This window comes from Ovis aries, chromosome 6 (assembly GCF_016772045.2).
Source record: "Ovis aries strain OAR_USU_Benz2616 breed Rambouillet chromosome 6, ARS-UI_Ramb_v3.0, whole genome shotgun sequence".
Classification (NCBI taxonomy): Eukaryota; Metazoa; Chordata; class Mammalia; order Artiodactyla; family Bovidae; genus Ovis; species Ovis aries.
The window spans coordinates 45,807,958-45,829,702 of record NC_056059.1 but is presented as its reverse complement, the minus strand read 5'-3'; the positions used below and the strand labels follow the sequence as shown (position 1 = coordinate 45,829,702).

General features: G+C 42.2%; 1 protein-coding gene across 2 annotated transcripts in view; it reads left to right on the top strand.

Moving 5' to 3' along the window:
- The window catches only part of SEL1L3 (SEL1L family member 3), a 109,892-nt gene extending 92,281 nt beyond the window's left edge, over positions 1-17,611 (top strand). Inside the window, exons 18-24 of one of the 2 annotated variants that reach the window (XM_004009750.6) lie at positions 1,324-1,414; positions 1,547-1,631; positions 2,738-2,847; positions 7,045-7,172; positions 8,001-8,103; positions 8,186-8,258; positions 16,451-17,611. In XM_004009750.6, coding sequence (XP_004009799.3) covers positions 1,324-1,414; positions 1,547-1,631; positions 2,738-2,847; positions 7,045-7,172; positions 8,001-8,103; positions 8,186-8,258; positions 16,451-16,590 — 730 coding nt within the window. In that variant the 3' untranslated portion in view covers positions 16,591-17,611. Of the gene's footprint in view, positions 1-1,323; positions 1,415-1,546; positions 1,632-2,737; positions 2,848-7,044; positions 7,173-8,000; positions 8,104-8,185; positions 8,259-14,598; positions 16,429-16,450 lie in introns of those variants that run through there. The other variant, XM_042251286.2, reaches the window with a different exon arrangement.
- Positions 17,612-21,745: the final 4,134 nt, after the last annotated feature.

The following is a 21,745-nucleotide window of genomic DNA, read 5'->3' as shown; positions in this document are numbered from 1 at the left end:
TCCATGTGTGTATTCAGTTTCATATTTGTTTTGCAAAAATGAGATTGCACTGTTTTTTATCCTGCTTTTCTCACCCAATGGAAGATTTGGCATAGACACCTTTCTACGACTTTGAATGCTCTTCTTCAACATCACTTTAATGACCTCCTCTGAAAGTGGCTGCACCATGGGTTAACTGAACTTGTCACTGGTTTTCAGATATTTGTGGGGTTTCTGATGTTGTCATTGTTGATATACACAGATCTGACATGAGCTCTGTTGTCACGGAGTCTTTGCATATTTCTGATTTTTTTTTTAAATTTACTATTTTTTTATTTTTTTAAATTAATTTAATTTTTATTGAAGCACAATCGCTTTACAGAATTTTGTTGTTTTCTGTAAAACCTCAACATGAATCAGCAATAGGTATACATATATCCCCTCCCTTTTGAAACTCCCTCCCATCTCCCTCCCCATCCCACCCCTCTAGGTTGATACAGAGCCCCTGTTTGAGTTTGCTGAGCCATACAGCAAATTCCTGTTGGCTGTCTATTTTACATATGGTTCTTGGAATAAACCTTCATGAGGCAGAACTGTTGGGCCAGGTGGTATGTACATTTGTAAGGCTCTCACATTTAACAATTGCATCAATTGCTAGTGCTTCCCACCAGCAGCGGTTAGAGAAACATGTCCGTTTTCCCCAAGCCCTTGCCATTATCCGGATTATGAATCGGATGCCAATCTTTCAATAGATGACAGGTGGTCTCATTGTTTTACAATTATTCAACTACCAGTAATCTTGAATACTTTTTTTTTTTTAATGTGTTTTTGACCATTGGTATCAAGCCCCTTGTAAACTGCCTCTCCTTTGCCAAACTTCTAATGTACCACAAAAGCTCAGCTTTAATTAAGCTTGTTCACAGTCCTAAGCCTCATAAAGCCCTTCACAAAACAGGACTCAAAAGCACAGAGCTTTTTCTTAATACCACTTATCTCCTCTAAGCAAGGGTGGAGGGTGGAGGATGGAAGGATTTCAAGGGCCCAAAGCCGATAGGCAGCTCCCCAGGCAGCACTCCACGTGTCATTCGGCCAGTAGAGGTCGCTGTTGTATCAACCAGCTCCCCAACCTTATCTGTTGAGTTCAGCCTTTTAAGATGGAAAATAAATCAGTGCAAGCAGTATTTTTAACAACAGTATTTATTAAAAAAAAAAAAAACAAACTCATGATTTTGTGCTTTTAAGAAAGCTGCTTATTTTGTGCCCTCTTATGTGCGAATATAAAGCTCTCTGTGAATATTAGTAAGAGCCACTATATGAAATTTATTATTAATCATCTATTTTTAGGCACGAAGCTTTGCTGTATTATGTTTTAGCAGCAGAAACTGGAATTGAAGTGTCACAGACAAATTTAGCACACATCTGTGAGGAGAGGCCAGTAAGTAAATGTATTCTCCTCAGACTAGAAGCTCTAAGGTTAAGGATAATGAATTGGGTTTTATGGAGGCGAAATCAGTCACTTGGCCAAAATATTAATGAGGTAACTTTTTCTCCCCCTTCATTCCCTTAGGACCTGGCCGAGAGATACTTGGGTGTTAATTGTGTTTGGAGATACTATAATTTCTCTGTTTTTCAAATCGATGCTCCTTCATTCGGTACGTATAGAGAAACGGGTGCTGACTTGAAGCTTTGGAGGCTTTTAATCTTTGGTAACAGGGAACATCTAACAGCTTTGTGTGAAGTGTGGTATTTCTAAACAATTAAGAAAGAGAGTGAGAAATCTCGGCTATTAAGGTCTTGCCTAAACTATGCTCTCAATCTCAAGCAGTGCATTTCTCTTCATCCGTCGTCTACTGAATGCTTAGAGCCACCATTTTCTAAGGAATCAGTGAGAATTCTTAAGAGAAAGCTATTCTGGAGAGTCCCTGGGCCAGCCTTTTACCCTTTTGCCCTCAGATGGATTCCCTGTCTACCTGGTTCTGCTCTGTGTGATAGGAGGCTGACCCTCAGGAACTATAGTTCCCAGACCCGTTTGGATTTGATTAGTTTCAGCCAATGCGAGGCACAGGCAGGAAATCTCAGGGTAGGAGGAGATGAGAAGCCTAAATATTTCTCCACTTCTCTGTCTGCTTTGGGCTGTATCTCTGCCAATGGCTGCATTTCCATGGTCCCAGCTCCTGCCTGGCAGTCCATCCTCTGTGGTCTCAGCTGGCCCCGAGTTCTGGGAAGGTTGTAGCTTCCTGCATTGCTAATCTCTAGGCTGCCTACTCTTTCCCATTTGCCCTTTCAGCTCTTCCAACACTCGTAGCCAGTAGCAAAATCCCAGTTTTGAATGGTCCAACATGGATTCTTTTTCTGATTGGACATTGAGAGATACATACATTCTTAAAATTTTTCCTTAGAGAAAAAACAAAACATATGGCTTAAACAGAGTAAAGACATGCTCATCAATCATAAAACCCAGGCAGCAAAACCTTGATACTCCAAACATCCTTGGCTGATTGGACTGTGGGGTTGCAGACTGATTTTCACTGGGTAGTCTCCATGTAGCAGAGCTACCCAGCCAAGCAAGAAAATGTGTCCAGAAATGGAGAAATGCAAAAGCCATTTTCCCTCTCCTAACAGCAAGGAAACCTAAAGATGTGTCTGTATTCAGATTCTGGTGGGAAAAATTTGAAATAATGCAAAAGAGCCATTCTTCTAAAATATTGATCTGAAATCAAACCACTCGACAAATGAACCTGTAATTCTTGTCCTGCAGCATATTTGAAAATGGGAGATCTTTACTACTATGGCCACCAAAACCAGTCACAAGACCTTGAGTTGTCTGTGCAGATGTACGCCCAAGCAGCGCTGGATGGAGACTCACAGGTAAATAGCAACAGAAAGGAGCTCCTGGTGGTGCTCATTCCTGAGGTTGCAAATCCACTTCTCATGCATTTTCATGAGCCCCTCACTACCTCTCTGAGGCCACTAATCAGCATGGCAAACCTTTATCAAGCACTTACTATGTTTCCCACGCCATTCTAATAACAGTCTTGTGGGAATGGGGGTCAGTGGACCTATTTTATAGTAAAGAATGCCAAGATTGTGACAAGGTGATAAGATGCTCAAGGCTAAACAACCAGGTAATAGATGAAGCAGTTAGAGCCTAAACCCAGGTCTCCTGACTCCAAACCCAGGAGTCTTTCTATCAGATTCCATCAGACTAACTCCCCAGGTAGAAACTCAAGCAACTGCAAGTGGTCAAAATGGGAAGGAGTTTACTTGTATAGCTGAGTCAGTGCTTTAGTGATAGGACTTTATTCTCAGTGACCTTTTTTTTTTTCAGGAGAGGGGGGACTTCTTATTTTGGAATATTTCTAAGAGTTATAGAAAGGTCACATAACCATAATACCAGTATCAAACTAAGAAATTAGTGTTGACTATACGGCAGAAGTTATTTGGATCTCACTACTTTTTCCACTGATGTTACTTTTGTGTTCCAAGATCCCACACTGCATTTAGTTGTCATATTTCTCTAGAGTTCTTCCAACTGGGACCATTCCTATCTTTGTCTCTCATCACCTTGGTACATCTGACGATTGCTGGTCAGATATTTTGTAGAATGCCCCTTGGTTTGTGTCTGTCTCTTGTCTCATGAATGTGGAGTTTATGCACTGGGGCAAAGATAGCCCAGAAGTGATGTGTCCTCAGTGTATCATATGAGGCATGCATGATGTCTTATTACTGGGGAGGTCGATCTCGTTCACTCAATGAAGGCGGTTTCTGCTGGGCTTCTTCCCTGTAATGTTAATATTTTTTTCTCTTTCTAATTTATAGATATTTGGGGAAGGTACTTTGCGACTACACAAATATTCTATTTCTCCTCAAACTTCTGCCCACTGATTTTAGTATCCTTCAGTAAATCTTGCCTGTAACAATGTTCAGGCAACCAACTGTGGTGTGCTAATGATAATTTTCTGTTTCTCTCGTTCCTTCTATATTTGCTAATCAAAATGCTCCTGTAAGGACCTAAGGCCATTTCATGATGGAAGTTAGACTAGCTGTTACTGTCTTATGCCACAGATTTCCGGTGTTGTGATTTGTGATCTGATCACAGAGCAAAAGTTGGAAACCTTCCTGTCTCAGTCTCTTTTTCTGGACCATGCCACTCAGCTTTTGAGATCTTAGTTTCTAAGTTCCCTGACCAAGGACTGAATCTGGGCCCTTGGCAGTAACGGCACAGAGCCCCAGCTACTGGACTGCCAGAGAATCCCCATCTCCGTCTATTTTTTTTTTTTTAAAGGAGGTGCTATATTCCTTTTACCCATATCTCTCTCACTTCACAGTTATTTGAACATAGAAAGTCACTCAAGTACTGAGTCTTGATTTTCTCATTTGTGAACTGGGGATAATAATAGCATCCAAATCATAGGTTGCAAAGATAAATGAGATGCTAGATGTAACGTGCCGAGCCCATCTCTGAGTACGCTCAGTGGACATGATCTAGCCTATATTATTATTATTTCTTCTGGAATAAAATAAATTTTGCTGCTAAAAGGATTTGCTCGAGAGCCAAACTCCCCTAAATGACATCTGTTTTTACTCAAAAGCAGGCCTGGACCTAATTTTTTTTTTCCAATTCTGAGTTTTTATTTTTCAAAAGATAATGTTATAAAAACATTAAAGAATAATTTTTAAAGAGAATAATATTGAAGAATGCACCCACAATTCCATGTCAGGGGGCTTTATTCCTTTGGTCTTTTTTTTTCTATCAATTCCTTCAGTTTTCATGCCTTTCTGAGTCCTGGCCACAGGCCAGTGGGTCTCTGTAATGGTAACTAGAGCACATGGGCCACTTGAAAAATCTGCTCCTTCTCACATATTTCAGGAATATGTGTATCCTATTGCCTAATCTCTGTAATTATTACTCTTAACTACTGCCCCATATTCTGTTAAGCTGATAGAATGTAATTTATTAAGTTTTATCTTTTCATGGACACTTATTATATCTTGTTCACTAATTTATTGATTGATTTGACAGATGTTTATGTAGTCCTGCTGTGTCTTAGATACTGCTTAGTGGTGGGGGCACAACATTAAAAAATAGACAATATTTTTGTCTACTAAGGAAGTCTATTAAGGAAGATGTGAAGGTCATTTCCTATTGTGTTGCAATTATAGTAAGTACTACAATGAATGTGTTCGTATTTCTACCTTTTACCTCCATTTGATTAATTTCTTTATAATCTGAGAAATGGTATTACTAAGTCAAACAGTCTAAATTGTTTTATGGCTCATAATAATAGTATATTGCCGATTTGCTTTCTGAAGTTGTTTCCCAATCAATATATCACCAAGCAGTACTTAAGTATAAGAGGATAACGGAAATCACATCAGCGCTGGATATTTTCACGGCTTAATTTTGCTAATTGAATAATACAAGTTGATCCTTCTTGTTTTAAATTGTCTGTATTTGACCACTGCTGGGGAGGGACACTTTTACATATACTTATATATGATAATTTATTTACTCTTCATATTTTCTTATGTGAATTCTCTGCTCTTACTCTCTGTCTGCTTATCTATTGGAGTTGTGGTATTTTTCAATTTAAATTATAATTAGTTCTTTATACATTTGGCCAATAGATAATGAATTTTAAGCTATTACATTGCATATAAATATTTCCCTAGTCCGTTTTCTCATTTATTTTAACCATGTTGTTTTTCCATTGTTCAAAGACTTTAAAATTTTATAAAGTCATTTTATTCTTTTCTTCGAATACCTCATTTTAAGAGGACCTTCCTTTCAAAAAGTGAAGAAATAGTCTGTTTTCTGCTTGTGTGTGTGTGTAAAGTTTAAAGATGCCTTATACCTATAACTATCAAGAAATTATTTGTCAGCACAGTGGAGCTTCAGATTTGGGACCGTGAATCCTGTCCGCTTGCATCTGGATTCCCTTCCCAGCTGTGTGACATAGGGCAAATTCCTTAACCTCTCTGTGCCTCAGCTTCCTAGTAACAGTAATATACAGGGTAATAGCGCCTATCTTGATTTGTTGTTATGAGGATTGAGTTAATATACATAAAACAGAACCAAGCCTCCTATACAACAGCACTCAGAAAATGCTGGCTCTGTTATTTTTATCATGATCATCACTTAGCACGCTTGTGAGACTCCTGCTGTTTACAAACCAAGGGTTGGTGATTTTTATTTAGAATCAACTAAATGAAAGAGAAGGGAGGATATAAGTCATTAAAGTATGACTTAATTCTTTGAAGGGCGACAACTCTTTGGAATCTGTAAAGCCCTAATGATAAGTAATGCATCATTGTTTATTTCTTGGGCTGGCCATGTGCTCAGCTCCTGCTGGATGGTGCATCTCCTCCAGGTACTGTAATAGCTGTCGTTCTTTATGAAGCATCTCAACCATCAGGCTCTTAACTGTGCAATTTTATTGCACCTGCACAGCGTAATATGGTAGTCCCTACCTCTGTGGGTCAAGAAGATGTTTAATAAGGGAGAGGTAGGGAAGCATGCCAGAGTAGAGGATTTGTGCCAAGAGGAATCAGAAGAGGAGACTTTCCTCACTAGCCTAGGAAAGATGAGTCAAACACTCATACATGACCCTGTGTATCAGAGACCCTCTCCTCTTGGAACATCAGCCGTGAGCAGCGCCCACAGCCACAGCTTGCTCCATTTCTGACATGCCGATGGTGACCCAGGGTAGTAATGTAATGATGCACATTGCCTTTGACTGGATGTTCTGGTTTTGCTGATAACTCAAAGGCATGTTTTCCAGAAAGTTCTGCCTTGAGAGAGTGAGCAGGAGGACAGATTGCCCCGGTTGACTGGCTTCTGAGCAGATGGGACACTGCAGCCTCTGAAAGCCTCCTGGTTCTCCTGCAAATAAGTTTCTCAGATGCATATATTTAGGGAAACAATTTATCAATGAAGATGACAAAGCCATCTGGCTCTAAAGACTGAGGAAAAATCCAGAGGTTGTAAAAGTTTATATTCTGAGGAGTGTACGTCTAAGTTTTATTATAAGGAAAGAATGAGTTTGCTTTCTGGCTTGTTTTCAGGGATTTTTTAACCTGGCACTGCTAATAGAGGAAGGTGCTATAATCCCACATCATATTCTGGATTTCTTGGAAATTGACCCAACAATCCATTCTAATAACATCTCCATCCTCCGGGAACTGTATGAAAGGTGAGTTCAGAGCCTCTTCAGTACGGTGACTTCTGGAGGAGTCCAAGTGGGTAGTGTTTGCTTTTTAGCTAAAGTTATCCTTATTCTTATTTTTTAAAGTATTAGTGTTAGTTGCTCAGTTGTGTCCAACTCTTTGCGACCCTATGGGCTGTAGCCCACCAGACTCCTCTGTCCATGGAATTCTCCAGGCAAGAATGCTGGAGTAGGTAACCATTCCCTTCTCCAGAGGATCTTCCTGACCCAGGAATCAAACCCTAGTCTCCTGCATTGCAGGCAGATTCTTTATTGCCTGAGCCACGAGGGAAAAGCCCCTTATTTTCTAATGTCAGTGGTTATAGAGGGCCCAGGATTTGCTTCAATTAGAGAACACACAGCTGGACCCAAACTTAATTCCCCTTTCTAGTATCTGAGGACTGAGATACAGAATGTGCTTGATCTGAAGTTAAAATGCTGACCCAGGTTTTCCATGAGAGTGGAAAAAATAGTGTCCAATTAGATGATGCTTCTGCAGATAGAGAGGTATCCCTGTGTCTGGACTTTGGACACTCAGACAAAAGTGTTGCTGGCCGTCTACATGCTGCAAGGTCTTCCTTGAAATGTCTTTTTTATAAATGATAAGACTGACCTTTTCTGAGATTGTTGCCTGGGTGTCTAGTATTTCCAGGTAGGCTCAGACTCCTCAGAACTGCTTTATTTCTTTTTCCCCTCATCTTACGTGTGCTCATTTGACCCAAAACAGAAGGACATGGGTTTGAGGATCTGCAAATATTGGCAATGCTACCAACATCTTCCAACACTGTCAGGATGCCCTGTGCTGTTTGTCTGCAGGTGCTGGAGCCATAGCAATGAGGAGTCCTTCAGCCCCTGCTCCCTGGCCTGGCTTTACCTTAACCTCCGGCTGATCTGGGGCGCTGTCCTGCACTCTGCACTGGTAAGCAGCCGTCTCCCCCAGCCCTGCCCTTGTGGTCCCTGCCTTCTATCAATCATCTGACATCTGCTTCGGATGTTTGCAGATCTACTTCCTGGGAACCTTCCTGCTGTCCGTATTGATCGCCTGGACTGCGCAGTATTTCCAGTCTGTCTCAGGTAAAGATTTACAAAAAGCTGGGCCCGTATAGAAAAAAGTAGTGATTCTTTTTCCCTACGAGAAAAATGACACTTTCCCCCCTTGGCCATGCTGTTGCCTTTTGTTAGGAGGGTCATTCACGAAGTGATGGTTACCCCTAGGGCTATATGGTAATCTCTGGCTGATGCAAGTCTCCAAGCACTGTATATTTTTCAAAATAAGCAAGGATTTAAAAAACAAAAAAATAAGGTGCTTAAGAAATTGAACAAAAATGTCTACTCCCATTGAAAATATACCTGCTATCAAAAAAACTATGGATTTCCCAGGTGGCACAGTGGTAAAGAATCCACCCACCAATGCAGGAGATGTGGGATCAGTCCCTGAGTCAGGAAGATCTCCTGGAGGAGGAAGTGGCACCCCACTCCAGTATTCTTGCTTGGAAAATTCCAGGGGCAGAGGAGCCTGGTGGGCTATAATCCCGGGAGTCACAGCGTCAGACAAGACTGAGCAACTGAGCGCACGTGCACACACATCAAAACTATCCTTTGTGTGTCTTAAAACCCAGTTCCAAGGCTCCCTCTGGCACAGAGTCCTCCTGTGCATCCCAGTCAAGCATGCGGGATGATAAAGAAGCTCTTGTGATGAATAGCATACCCAGTCACTTAGATTCAGAGGGAGGGGCCGAGAGGGCAGTGGAGCCAGCGTTCTGTCTAGTGCGGCTTCCACTAGTCAGTAGTTCTTTTCTGAACTTGGGTGGGGCAGTACTTCTAGCTGGGTTTAGAGTCCAGGCTTATCGCCTCATTAGCTGTGTGACTTATGGACAGTTATTCACCTTCCCGATCCTCTAATTTCTCATCAATAAAATAAAGTTATAGCAGTAGCTACTTCTCAGGGCTGTTAGGAGGGCTCAGTGAAAAAAAATACTCATGGTACTAAAATGACAACTGTAGTTCAATGTTAGATGTTATGTTTGAAAGTGAAAGTGAAGTCGCTCAGTCGTGTCCGACTCTTTGCGACCCGTGGACTCTAGCCCACAAAGCTCCTCTGTCCACGGGATTCTCTAGGCAAGAATACTGGAGTGGGTTGCCATTTCCTTCTCCAAGATGTTATGTTTATTTGAGATATAAAACCCTCTTGGTAAAGTTCGCTGTTGTGTCTGTCTTTCCTATGAACCATAGGCTGAGTCAGAGGAAGGCCTTGGTCTCATCATTTATGATCTCACACTTAGTAGGTGCTCAAATTTGCGAACCCTCTCAGTGGAGAATTCCAATTCCCCACCACCTGGGAAGCTACACCAGGACCGAATTATGCACGAAGACCAACAGGGACATTTACAGATGGATACATTAGGACTGGACATGGCGTTTGAGCATCGGCACAGCCGTTGTTTGTGTAGCAAATAATAAAAAGCAAAAGAGTGCATTTCAGCACATATTCGATGGTGAGATGGGAAGTCACTCTTCTGAGAGGCTAATACAGAGTCATTTTCCCTGATTACCTGAGGAGGTTAATAAGGAACCATCAAAAACCCTTCCAGGTTTGATGCCCTGTAGCATGCTGGCTGATAAATTTTCCTCATGCAAATTCTGTCCCGTCCCTAAATTTGTTGCCAGGTAGAGCACATTTATTTTGCATCTTGTCAGTGTTTTCCATTTCAAATTATCTTTGTCATTTTTACTCTGTAGAAATATTGTTATGATTATTACAAATGCAATTCCGTTAGAGGAGCTGAAAATTGTCTTTATGATTTTATGCCAGCTGGTCGCCATGAAAATTCATGGGCTGGTAGAATGGCTTTTATCAGAAGTCGTCTTTTTTTCCTTTCTCCGTAGCGTCATTATCAGTCCCTCCACATTCCACTCCCTGTCCCTCCTGCCTTTTGATATGTTTTCCCCTTCTTAGGTATCCTTTGCTCTTTCATTCTCTTTTTTTCTTCACTTTTTTCAAACTCTTTCACTTGCTCCTTTATATATACATACCTCTTTCCTTTGGTGAGCACTGGAGAAGTCTGAATAAATTTAATTCTATGCCCTTCATTTTACAGATGGTAAAATGGGGGCTACAGGAATGACGTGGTTTGCCCAAAATCACAAAATAAAATCCAAGAAAGGATGTAGGGCAGCTGACACCTGAGCTTTTTCACACTCACAACACTTTACAGCAGGGGCTACCATCTGCCTCTGACCCATTGTCATCTTACATAAGACGTATTTTTTAACACATTTTCTGGTACCCTGAAATGAAGGACAAGTAACCTGCCTATATACTTATTTTTTAAAAAATACTCTAAACAGCGATATAAAGAAGAAATAAAAAAGAAAGCAATTATAATAAAATTACACGTATTTCAACATGTATATCCTAGTCCCGTGCTTCTTAATTCCAATGTGCATAGAGATCAGGCATGGATCTGGTTAAATATAGATTCTAGGTCAGTCAGTCTGGAGGTGGCCTCTGAGATCCTGCATTTCGCATAGGGTTTCAGATTGCATCCACAGAGCTATTCTATGGATCATACTTGGAGTCACAAGGGCCTAGAAGTTTAAAAAAGAAAAAAAAACTTCTAGGTATTTCCAAAACATACTCCCACGGGGTACCTGCCAGCTCTGTTAGGACTAACCTTGACTTAAAATATGTAGTAAATTATTTCCATATTTTTAAAGTCTTCAACATAAGTGCAGATTTGTCCCTAGTTTTGAAATAAGAGGGTACTCCATCAGTGATTGGGCGATGGGGCAAGGGGGGATTGGAGCACAGAGAAGAAGAGAAGCACTGAAGGGGGTCCTGAGAGGGCAAAGTTTCTGCCCCAGGCACCTCCTGGATAAGCCAAGCTCCATGAGCCGCCCCACGAATGGGATGGATGTAGTAGGCGCAGGTGGTAACCCTGACCATGGTGCCGCTGGTGCAGGAATGCAGCCCGGATGCTGACACCCAGAGTCCAGAGGGACAGGATTTGTTGCGCTCAGAGCCCCCCTTAAGGTGGGTGGGAGGATTGTGCTGCAAGTTAGGGATCTTTGTCATTTTGTGATTTGCATTTTTTACTGTCAGTTGTTTTTAAAAACTAATGATTTATGGCCAGACCTTTAAATTGAACTGTCCATCCATTTTGCGTTCAGCTCCAGCTACCTTCATTTTCCTCCTGGGTTTATTCGCTTTGTGATATATAGTCAGCATTTCACTGTGTTTGCCACATTAAAATGTCCTGCATTCAGAAGGCTAGCGGTGCGGGACAGTAGCTGACAGCACGGGCTGCTGAGATTCCGGCCTGTTGCTAGCTGTGTGACCTTTGGCAAGGGAGGGACCCTTTCTGTTCCTCGGTTTCCCATTCTCTAAAACAGCAGAAGACCATCTTATTTACAGAGCAGAAATAGAGACACAGACATAGAGAACAAACATACTGATACCAAGGGGGGACGGGGTGGGGGGAGAATGGGATGAACTGGGAGATCGGGACTGACGTATACACTATTGGTACTAAGGATAAAAAAGATAACCAATGAGAACCTGCTGTATAGCTCAGGGGACTCTACTCAGTGCTCTGTGGGGACCTAAATGAGAAGGAAATCCAAAAAAGAGGGGATATATGTATTTATATAGCTGATTCACTTTGCTGTACCACAGAAACTAACGCAACTTTGTAACACAACTACACTCCAAAAAAATTTTTTTTAAAGAAAAGAAACAAAAATAAATAAAACAGCAAAAATAGTAGTATACCTACCTCGTATTGTAGTTGAGAAAGCCAAATGAAAGAACATAGGGTTCTTTAGGACTCAAGAAATGTTAGCTGGTAGCTTCCTAAGGAGTAATGGTCTCTGGGACATTTTCCTTTCAATTAAAGCATGTTGACACCAGGTAATTCCTACACTTAAAGAGCTTGTTTACCTCAGTCAGTATCACACTACTACCAGAATCTAGCATGCTTTTCTTTGCTGTTAGACTCTTTCTAAGACATAAAACTCGTTTTCGAAAACCAGCTGAACAAAGATACCGATTAGTCTAGCAAGCATACCAGAATAAGTCCACAAAAAATATTGTGTACACACAATAGATCTTTTTTTTTCCTTTGAGGGAAATTGTTTTTGATTCCTAGCTTGCATTCCCCCAGTTGGCTCAATCTTTCTGGAAGCTGATGCCTCCCAGGGACGTGCTAAGGTCCATGGGTCTTGGGTGGCACTAACCACTCAGATGATCACCAGTCTGATAGCAGAATACACACTGATCTGGGCCTACAGCGTCCTTCCCGGTCCTTCAGCTTTGCAGCTTCTGAGTCATCAATGAGTCCCAAAGCTGATCACCATTAGCCTTTCTTCCCCCAACTCTTCCTTTCTCAGATTGCTGCATGGCAAGATGAGAATTCCACTGAGCTATACCCCCAGCCAGGCTCAGCCTCTTTCTCACACTCCAAAAACCTCCTTTCCCCACCTCATTGCATCTCTAAAGTACTTTTCCTCTTCCCTCCCTGTCAAAGATGCCAAGCATAATTGCCTTAATAGACTCGGGCTTTGGGGGGGAAAAAAATCCCAAAGTGTGTCTGGGAGCACCTCAATTTCTCTTGTCACAAATCTCCCCTAAGACCAAAAAAAGTATGGAGCCTGGCTGCCTAGTAGAAAGTAAAAGGGAGAATAGAGGGAGGCAATGTAATGACCAGTTCAGAAAAAGTCCTGCCTTCCTCGGATTAGTGTAAACTTTATGTCTAAACATAACACACAGGAGAGAGCAAGATCTGTAGAACTCCCGGCTCCGGGCATGACACAGGGTCACCTTTGGAACCAATGTCAGCCAATTCAAAACATTCATAATTTAAGCCAACTCATCCGTTTCCCCTAAGTAGTTAATTTAGGGGTCTTTTAAAAAGAATAAGATGATACGAACAAGATTAATTAAACCTTTTCCTACTCTTTCCCTGTCCTCTACATTTCCAGTTAATGAGGTTTCTTCTAAAATTACAGTAAAATGTCACAAAGTGGTGCTCATGAAAAAAGCAGTAGCTTCAAAGTCAGAGTGATTTAATGGTGAGATTTTACTTTTCTCCTATCTCATTACCCTTGGTGCCCTACTGGTATCTTTACTCATGAGAAATGTTTAAATGACATGGATTTTCTACGTGGGCTGGGCCCTGCTGGAGCCAGAGGCTCAAATGAGGTAGATTTAATCTTCAGATTTTCAGAGTTTCCCTCCCTCACCTCCTTACCCGCACCTACCTCCCCTGTCTTTGTAAATATTCAATTATCTCCCAATTCACCCAATATATTCTCTACTATTCTTCTTTTCTTTGTGCTCACATCTGGTGAGCTGGCAAGCAGATATTTTTTCTATAATGGTCCACGACAGAGGTTGGCGAACTTTTTCTGAAAAGGGCCAGATAATAAACATTTGGGCCTTTGAGGGCCATCTCTGTCACAGCTATTCAACTTTCATTACAGTTCGAAAGCATTCATTGGCGATACTGGAAAACAAATGATGAGGCTGGTCTTCAATAAAATGCTACTGTGGACGTGATGATTTAAATCTCATATACTTCTCATATATCACAAAATAGTACTGTTGATTTTTATTCAACCATTTCTAAATGCAAAAACCAATCTTGGATTGCAAACTATACAAAAACAGGCAGCAAGTCACATTAGGTCCATGGACTGCAGTCTGCCAATCCAGGGCCAACTCTTGATTTTTCTCACTAATGAACAGGAAATGGTCCCTCAAGCAGCAAATAATCCAAAAATCACTTCTATTTGGCTCTGGAATGCACTCTGCAATTTTTTAAGCAGCATGCTGGTTTTCCTGGTTACCTTGATTCTAGTCCGGTAATCAAATTAGAATGGATTCCAGGTGAGTGGAGACAAAGAGGCCATTCTAAAATTGTGACCCACTATGGGGGACAGGGCTTGTCCAATGATTGCAAACTCCTGATGAAAATGGAAGAGTTCTCACATGGATAATAGCAAATTTACTGCTGAAACACTGAGCATTTTTATTACGTTCTAACAAGATTTCAGTGGTGGCAATGCTAATTATGCATTCTTTCTACATTTACACATTGGCACTTTTTTGTTTTAATCAGAAAACTGATTGCTGATTTATCTTGTTACCATGGTGATTTAAACATTTCCCTGAGCTTGAAATGGAAAAATAGGTGACTTAGTACTTCATTAACTTCCTCAGGGGATCATCAGAAGGATAAATCTTTGGGCCTGAGAAGGTTTTGGACACCATGTGATCCAAGCCCCTCAACTTACAGATGAGGAAACCGAGGCCTATGCGATTCAAGCATCATCTTAGGACTGAAATGTCTGCCATTTCAGTATCTACCCCAAAGTTGCCTACTAGTGATTGATAAATGTGATTTGCCTAGAACAGGTCTCCTGACTCCAACAAACGGTCTTTCTACCGAGTCACCGGGTCTCACAGTCCCTGCCATGCATGGTTAGATCACCTGCCAGCGTGAGTGTCATCATTACATAACACCTGGGCACCACCCCCCACCCCACACCACCATCACCACTGTGTTGTTCTTTCACAACAATCTCTGGATTCACAAAGTCTTCTGTAGATACTGGAGGGGGCTCCTTGAAGAATTCCTTTACATCTTCAAAAAGGTCAGAGGCTTTGGAGCCCATTCCTGATTTATCTTGGAATAGCCTCTCAGAGGTGGCAATCTTGAAGAGTTTATCTAGAGGTCAGATGATCAGCGTCTGGTGGTATCTTCTGCAAGTTGGTACATTTCAAGATGGACATTTGGGAACCTTTAAAAAACTGACTCAAGGACTGCAGAACTGAAAAGCACTGCTTAAAGGCAAACTAGCCATTGTTCCCACAAAGCATGGCCCCTGTACTAGCCATATGTCATGCTACCCCCATTTGACAGAGAAACTGCAGCTCAGAGAGGTTAAGTAACTTGCCCAAGATCGCTCAGCAACTGGGAACTGGCAGGACCATGTGACTCCTCGGTTTTCTGGCTTCAAATTTTAGCTATTTTCATAAGCTCTTGGGGTCTAAAAGTGAGCCATAAGCATCCCAGAAACAAATGCTTTCATCAGTCCTGCCAGCCAGGCCCCAGAAATTGATAAATCAACACATTACCATGGTTAGCCAGGTCACTAGTAGTATTAGCTAACATCTAATGAGTATGTAGACAAACCAAACACTGCTTTAAAAATGGAATATACATTAATTCATTTAATCCTTATGACAATAAGGTATAGATATTCTTATTTTGCCCATTTTTTAAGAGGCAGAAAGAGAGTGGGTAACTTGTCCAAGGTTACATCACCGATTAAAGGCAGGGCAGCCAGGTCCCAGAGCCCAGTTTTATGGATGGACCAGGATATATCTCAGCCTCAGTGCCTAACGCAGGTGTGTCAGCCTTAGCACTTGTGATATTTGGAGCTGAGTCACTCCTTGTTGATGGGAGCGGGGGAGGCTGGCATAGGCATTTTATGATGCTTAGCAGCATCCCTGGCTTCTGCCTACTAAATGCCAGTAGCACCTCACCCTCCAGTTGTGACAACCAAGAATGTCTACTGACGTTGCCAACTGCCTCCTGGAAATCAAAATTACCCCCACTTGAAAACTATTGACATACAGTATAAAACTTTATAAGCCTCCCTAATCTTTATGGTGGTCCAAGCTTCTTACTAAAGGTAGAATGATAAATAATTAAGCCTGGTAATTATGTTTCCAAAGCTTATATACATGGACTTAAATAAGTCAATTTAAATCAAATTTGGTATATCATCCAAATGGAATCAGAATATGAATGAAACCAACACTCTTTTCTGATTGATTGTTATAATCCATAGCTTGCATTGCATCAACACCAAGTGGAAAAAAAAAGAGAGAGAGATCTGACCGTAGAAAACATAGACCAAGAGTTGTCTCTCCCTTCCGTCCTTCCTTCCATCCCTCCACCTTCATTCCTTTCTTTTCATCTTTCTCTTTTTTTCTTAATATTTACCTGGAATTCGCAGCATAATTTTAAGACTTAGACTCCCAGAGATCTTTGTATATCTATTCCAATTGCCATTTTATAGGAGGAAACACCAAAGTCCAAAGAACCTAGATAATGGGTCCAAAGTTGCTCATCTGTTTATAGTATCAAGGCCACTAGATGAGCAGCATCTCTTCTGGCTTGCTAGAGTCGAGGTGTGGTTGTGTGTCCCATTCATACTGTTTTGAGGATTCAGCACGTGTTGTGCACGTGTCTCTGCAGCCGGCAGTTCCCACCTGACAGCAGCCCGGGCCTCCGCAAACCCTACGGACCCCCCTGCAAGTCCAGCTGTGACTCCAACGGCAGATGCCTCTGCTCAGGACCAGCCCACCGTCACCAACAGTCCAGAGCCACGTGGGTGAACTGTGCGATCCAGGTCTCTCCAGATGAGAGAGAATCCTTTCAGCAACTGGTATTGGAGAGCTGTGGCTGGGGCATTATACACCTTAAATGTCTTCTCAACTGGATGCAAATTTTGCACTTGGTGTCTTTTTTTTTTTTTTAAATTAAAGAAATACCCAGAGCAGACAGTGGTTATACCAAAGGTTATCAAACAAATACAAGGAGCATCCTAATCACAGAGGTGTGTTGGGGAGGTTAGCTGGGTTATTCTGGATGTCTATGCCTAATGATTGTGTGTACAGGGAGTCAGAGTTTGCCTTGTGGTGTATCCAAATCCTTATACACTGAGGTGCATTTTAAGAATCTTAGCCCCTTGTTCATTCCATTTTATTAAAACAACAGAAAATTGTGACTTCTCTACCAGTTGGATAATATTTGGTATGCGTGTTTGCCACTGCCCTGCTCCTCACAGTCCCACGGACAGACTTCCATTTGACATCTAAGACCAGCATTTCTGAGGCACCTTGAAATGAATAGGTTAAGGCTGGAAACACAGGAAAGGCAATGGCTTTGTAAATGGGTTTACATTTTTCTCCTTGATTTTTTCTAGGGTCGTAATGCTTCCAAATCAGTTAATGACACTGTTGGATGTCATTTACTTTTCAATTGCAATCCATAAAATAACATTTAGAAAATTCTTAGTATTTAAGTGTAGTATTTTCCATGAATTACCCATTAGAATAGACTGGCAGCAGTGGAAAACGCAGGAAACAAGACTTTAGCTCATAGTCTCATTCCCCACCCATTATGCCTGCCTGCATCTGCGTAGGGGTGTGTGTGTATGTGTGTGTGTGTGTGTGTGTGTGTGTGTGTGTGTGTGTGTGTGTTTCTGAGAAAGAGAGAAGAAGAGAAAGAGCCAACTGCCCACACTGTATGCTGCTAAGGTAGTAAATAAATCAGTAATGCAATATTGTGGGTCCAAACTACTCTTTGCACTACTTTATTTACAGTAGTAAATAAAAATTATTTTTATACCATTGACTCCTAGGAAGTGGCTGCTTTTTTTACTTTTTTGTAGTTAACTGTTGTCATCGTACAAAGTCCTAAAGTCCATACATTCACCTCAAGGAGGCAAAAAGAAAAAGTCCCCTTATGAGAGGGATTATTGCTGGTAACCATTAACGTTTGTGGATAGAAAGGTGGCAGGAGTCTCCTCTCCAGGGAGCCTGAGCTCAGGGGCTGGGCCCTGTGATGTTCACACAGTATCAGCTGTTGTCTCAGGGCTCTGCTGTTGTGAGGCTGGGTTTCTATCAGTTCTAGGCTAAGTCTGTAGCCCATCCTTTTACTCCTCTGTGTACTGTTCTTGTTTTAGCAAAGACTGTCTTTCCTGCTTGTGAAAACATTAGGCTTTGGAGTCAGACAGCCCTGGATACAAATTCTGGTTCTGCTGCTTACTAGCTCTGTAATCTGGGGTGAGTGATTAACCTCTCTGAGTCCCAGATTATTGTTTTACAAAATATTGGCCATATAACCCACCTCTTTGGCTTTTTATGAGGCTTAAGTGGGATAACAGGGCTTCCCAGGTGGCCTAGTGACAAAGAACCAGCCTGCTAGTGCAAAAGACTCACATTCGACCCCTGGGTGGGGAAGATCCCCTGGAGAAGGAAATGCAACCCATTCCAGTATTCTTGCCTGGAGAATCCCATGGACAGAGGAGCCTGGCGGGCTACAGAACATAGCGTTGCGAAGAGACAACAGACACAACTGAAGTGCCTCAGCACACACGCAATCAAGTAGGGTAACGTGTAAAACTCTCAGGACGGTGCCCTGAACATGATTGGTTGTTATTTACATTAGAAAGAGAAGTTGAGGGGGTCAGATCAAGGGCTCTTTGGTCCACCCAGATGCTCTTCATGGGAAACACGCCTGTTCTCCAGCTGCTGGGAACACAGGCCACGGACAGTCCATAGCTGCACTCCTCACTGGGGATTGCCATCAGTGACAGGGATCTGCCCAAGGTAAAATCTTTGCACATGCAGCTCAGGGCCAGTGACTGGTTAATGTCGGGAGGGAGGGTTTCACAATCTCAGCACTCCTGACATTCGGGGTCAGGTGCTCCTTTGTCGTGGGGCGGTGGAGGAGGGTTACCTGTCTTGGGCATTGGGATGTACTTCAGCAGCATCACTGGTGTCTACCCATTAGAAACCAGTAGGGCGTGCAGCTCCCCCAACACACACACCCCCTCATAGGCCAATTGTTACAGCCAAAAATGTTCTGACATTGCCAAACATTCCCTAGAGGGTAAAAAAATCATCACCCCTCCTTCACCTTGAGAGTGATTGGTGTAGGAAAACAAAGGCTCCTGGCCTCAACTTGGAACAGTCCTTGAAGGGCCACCCCAGCTTGAACACCACTTTGATGGCACCCTCATTCTAGCTCAAATTCTCCCTCTGCCCAATTCTGCCCTCCTTGTTTTCACATTAGATTTCCTGACATCTCCTATAAAGGCTCCTATAAACCTTTCCACACAACCCTGCACTAAGAATCTGTTTCCAAGAAACACAATTATTTCAGTCTTCTAGAGCTGCCATGTCAAAGTAGCACAGACTGGGTGACTTAAGCAACAGAACTTATTTTCTTGCTGTAGGGAGACTGGAAACCCAAGATCAAGATGTCAGCAGGGTGGTTTCTTCTGAGGCCTCTCCATGGCATGTAAGTGGCATGTCTTCTAACGGTATCTCTTTATAGTCTTCCTTCTATGTGTGTCTGTGCCCTGATCTCCTCCTCTTACAAGGACACCAGTCCTATTGAATCAGGGCCCTTCCTAATGACCTCATTTTACCTTAAATATCTCTTTAAAGACCCTATCTCCAAATGTGATCACATTCTGTGGTACTGGAGGTTAAGACTCTAATATGTGAGTTTTAGGAGGACACAATTCAGCCCATAATACCAACCTAAAACACCATGGGGGTTGATTAAGGTCCAGAATATGGACTCTTGGGAGGTGTCCTGATCTGAGACAGTTGCCCAAACTTGCTCATCTCAGCTGATTCTGGAAAGAACAGGAGTGGTTCCAGAGCCAAACCACTTCCATCACTTCAGCTGAAGCCAGTAGAACGAGAGTAAAAGTGTTAGTCGCTCAGCTCTGCCAACTCTTTGAGACCCTGTGGACTGTAGCCCACCAGGCTCCTGTCCATGGAATTCTCCAGACAAGAACACTGGAATAGTAGCCATTCCCTTCTCCAGCGGATCTTCCCGACCCAGGGATTGAACCTGGGTCTTTTGCACTGGAGGCTGGATTCTTTACCATGTGAGCTACCAGGGAAGCTAGTAGGTCTTCCATCAATTCTTGTTCCAGCTTAGACTCCTGTTCTCTTGAGAGTTCTCGGACAGTATGATGTAGATCCAGCCTCGATCTCCATCTTCTCTCCTTATGTTCTAAACTCAGTTCCCACAAGTCTGATGTCCATGCTGGCTGGAATAGAACCCTGCACAGTGAAGGAAACAGGGCCTGGGTTTGGGGATGGGGGTTGGGGTGAGAAAAAGGAATGGGAGGATGGGGTCCAGAGGTGATACACAATTACTTCCCTATTGTCCCCTCTCCTTGGGACATTCTTAGGCCAGAGGGTGAAGTTCAGTAGGTTGTCAAACAGATCTAGCACACAGATGTGATTTATTTTGTCCACCGAATACTTTAAAAAATTCAATTATGTTGTTATCTTAAAGATTTTAGGCTTTTCCTAGAAAAATCTACAGATGTGAAAAAACTGCACTTTCATTGCTATGTGGTAAGAACTGGCTGGAGCTGAGAAGGTCTGCTCTTTTTAGATAGATCTTGCGCTTTCTGGTTTGCCCCCGTCTCCACCATTCCCTGCTGTTTAAACTTAACCTACATAGGTATTTGAATTTATGATCCATGCTTTGGACTTTCTCTTCATGCTTAATGACTATTTTGACAAGTTTGAGACAGACCTCCAAATGTCTCTACTGCCTAATCACTGCAAAGCCCCTGGGGAACTGGGGAAGTGGCAGTCTTTCTGCGGTCTGATAGAGGGAGAGGCCAAGTTGCGAGTCATATAAAGTCCCAGTAAATTGTCCAAAATGTTGCGGTATAAAATGTCAACTAAAAAAAAAAAAAAAAAAACCACAGTATTTTCGGGAATTCCCTGGCAGACCAGTGATTAAGATTCCATTCTTTCACTGCTGAGGGTGTGGGTTCAACCCCTGGTCTGGGAACTAGGATCCCACAATCCTCATAATGAGATCAAAAAATTTTTCTAAAGATTAGCGTTTTCCTACACCAACAAATAACTAAATGATAAAATATTAAAGAATTATATTTGTTAAAAACAAATATTTAATAAAATAATAAATATTGTAACTTAAATAGTTCATTTACAATAGCAATACAGTTATAAAAAGGATAAACAAACATGTCTAATAATTAACAATGAATTCAATAGATCTTTACCAAGAAAAATATTTTAATTTCAAAGTATATAATGGACTTCCCTGGTGGTCCAGTGGTTAAGAGCCTTCCTAACAATGCAGGTTATGACCAACCTAGATAGCATATTCAAAAGCAGAGACATTACTTTGCCGACTAAGGTCCGTCTAGTCAAGGCTATGGTTTTTCCAATAGTTGTGTATGGGTGTGAGTATTGGACTATGAAGAAGGCTGAGCGCCAAAGAATTGATACTTTTGAACTGTGGTGTTGGAGAACTCTTGAGAGTCCCTTGGACTGCAAGGAGATCCAACCAGCCCATTCTGAAGGAGATCAACCCTGGGATTTCTTTGGAAGGAATGATGCTAAAGCTGAAACTCCAGTACTTTGGCCACCTGATGCGAAGAGTTGACTCATTGGAAAAGACTTTGATGCTGGGAGGGATTGGGGGCAGGAGGAGAAGGGGACGACAGAGGATGAGATGGCTGGATGGCGTCACTGACTCGATGGACGTGAATCTGAGTGAACTCCAGGAGTTGGTGATGGACAGGGAGGCCTGGCATGCTGCAATTCATGGGGTCGCAAATAGCTGGACACGACTGAGTGACTGAACTGAACTGAACTCAACAATGCAGGGGACATGGGTTCGATCCCTGGTCTGGGACGATTCCACGTGTTTCGGGGCAGCTGGGCCTGTGCCCCACAGCTACCAAGACTGTGCTCTGAA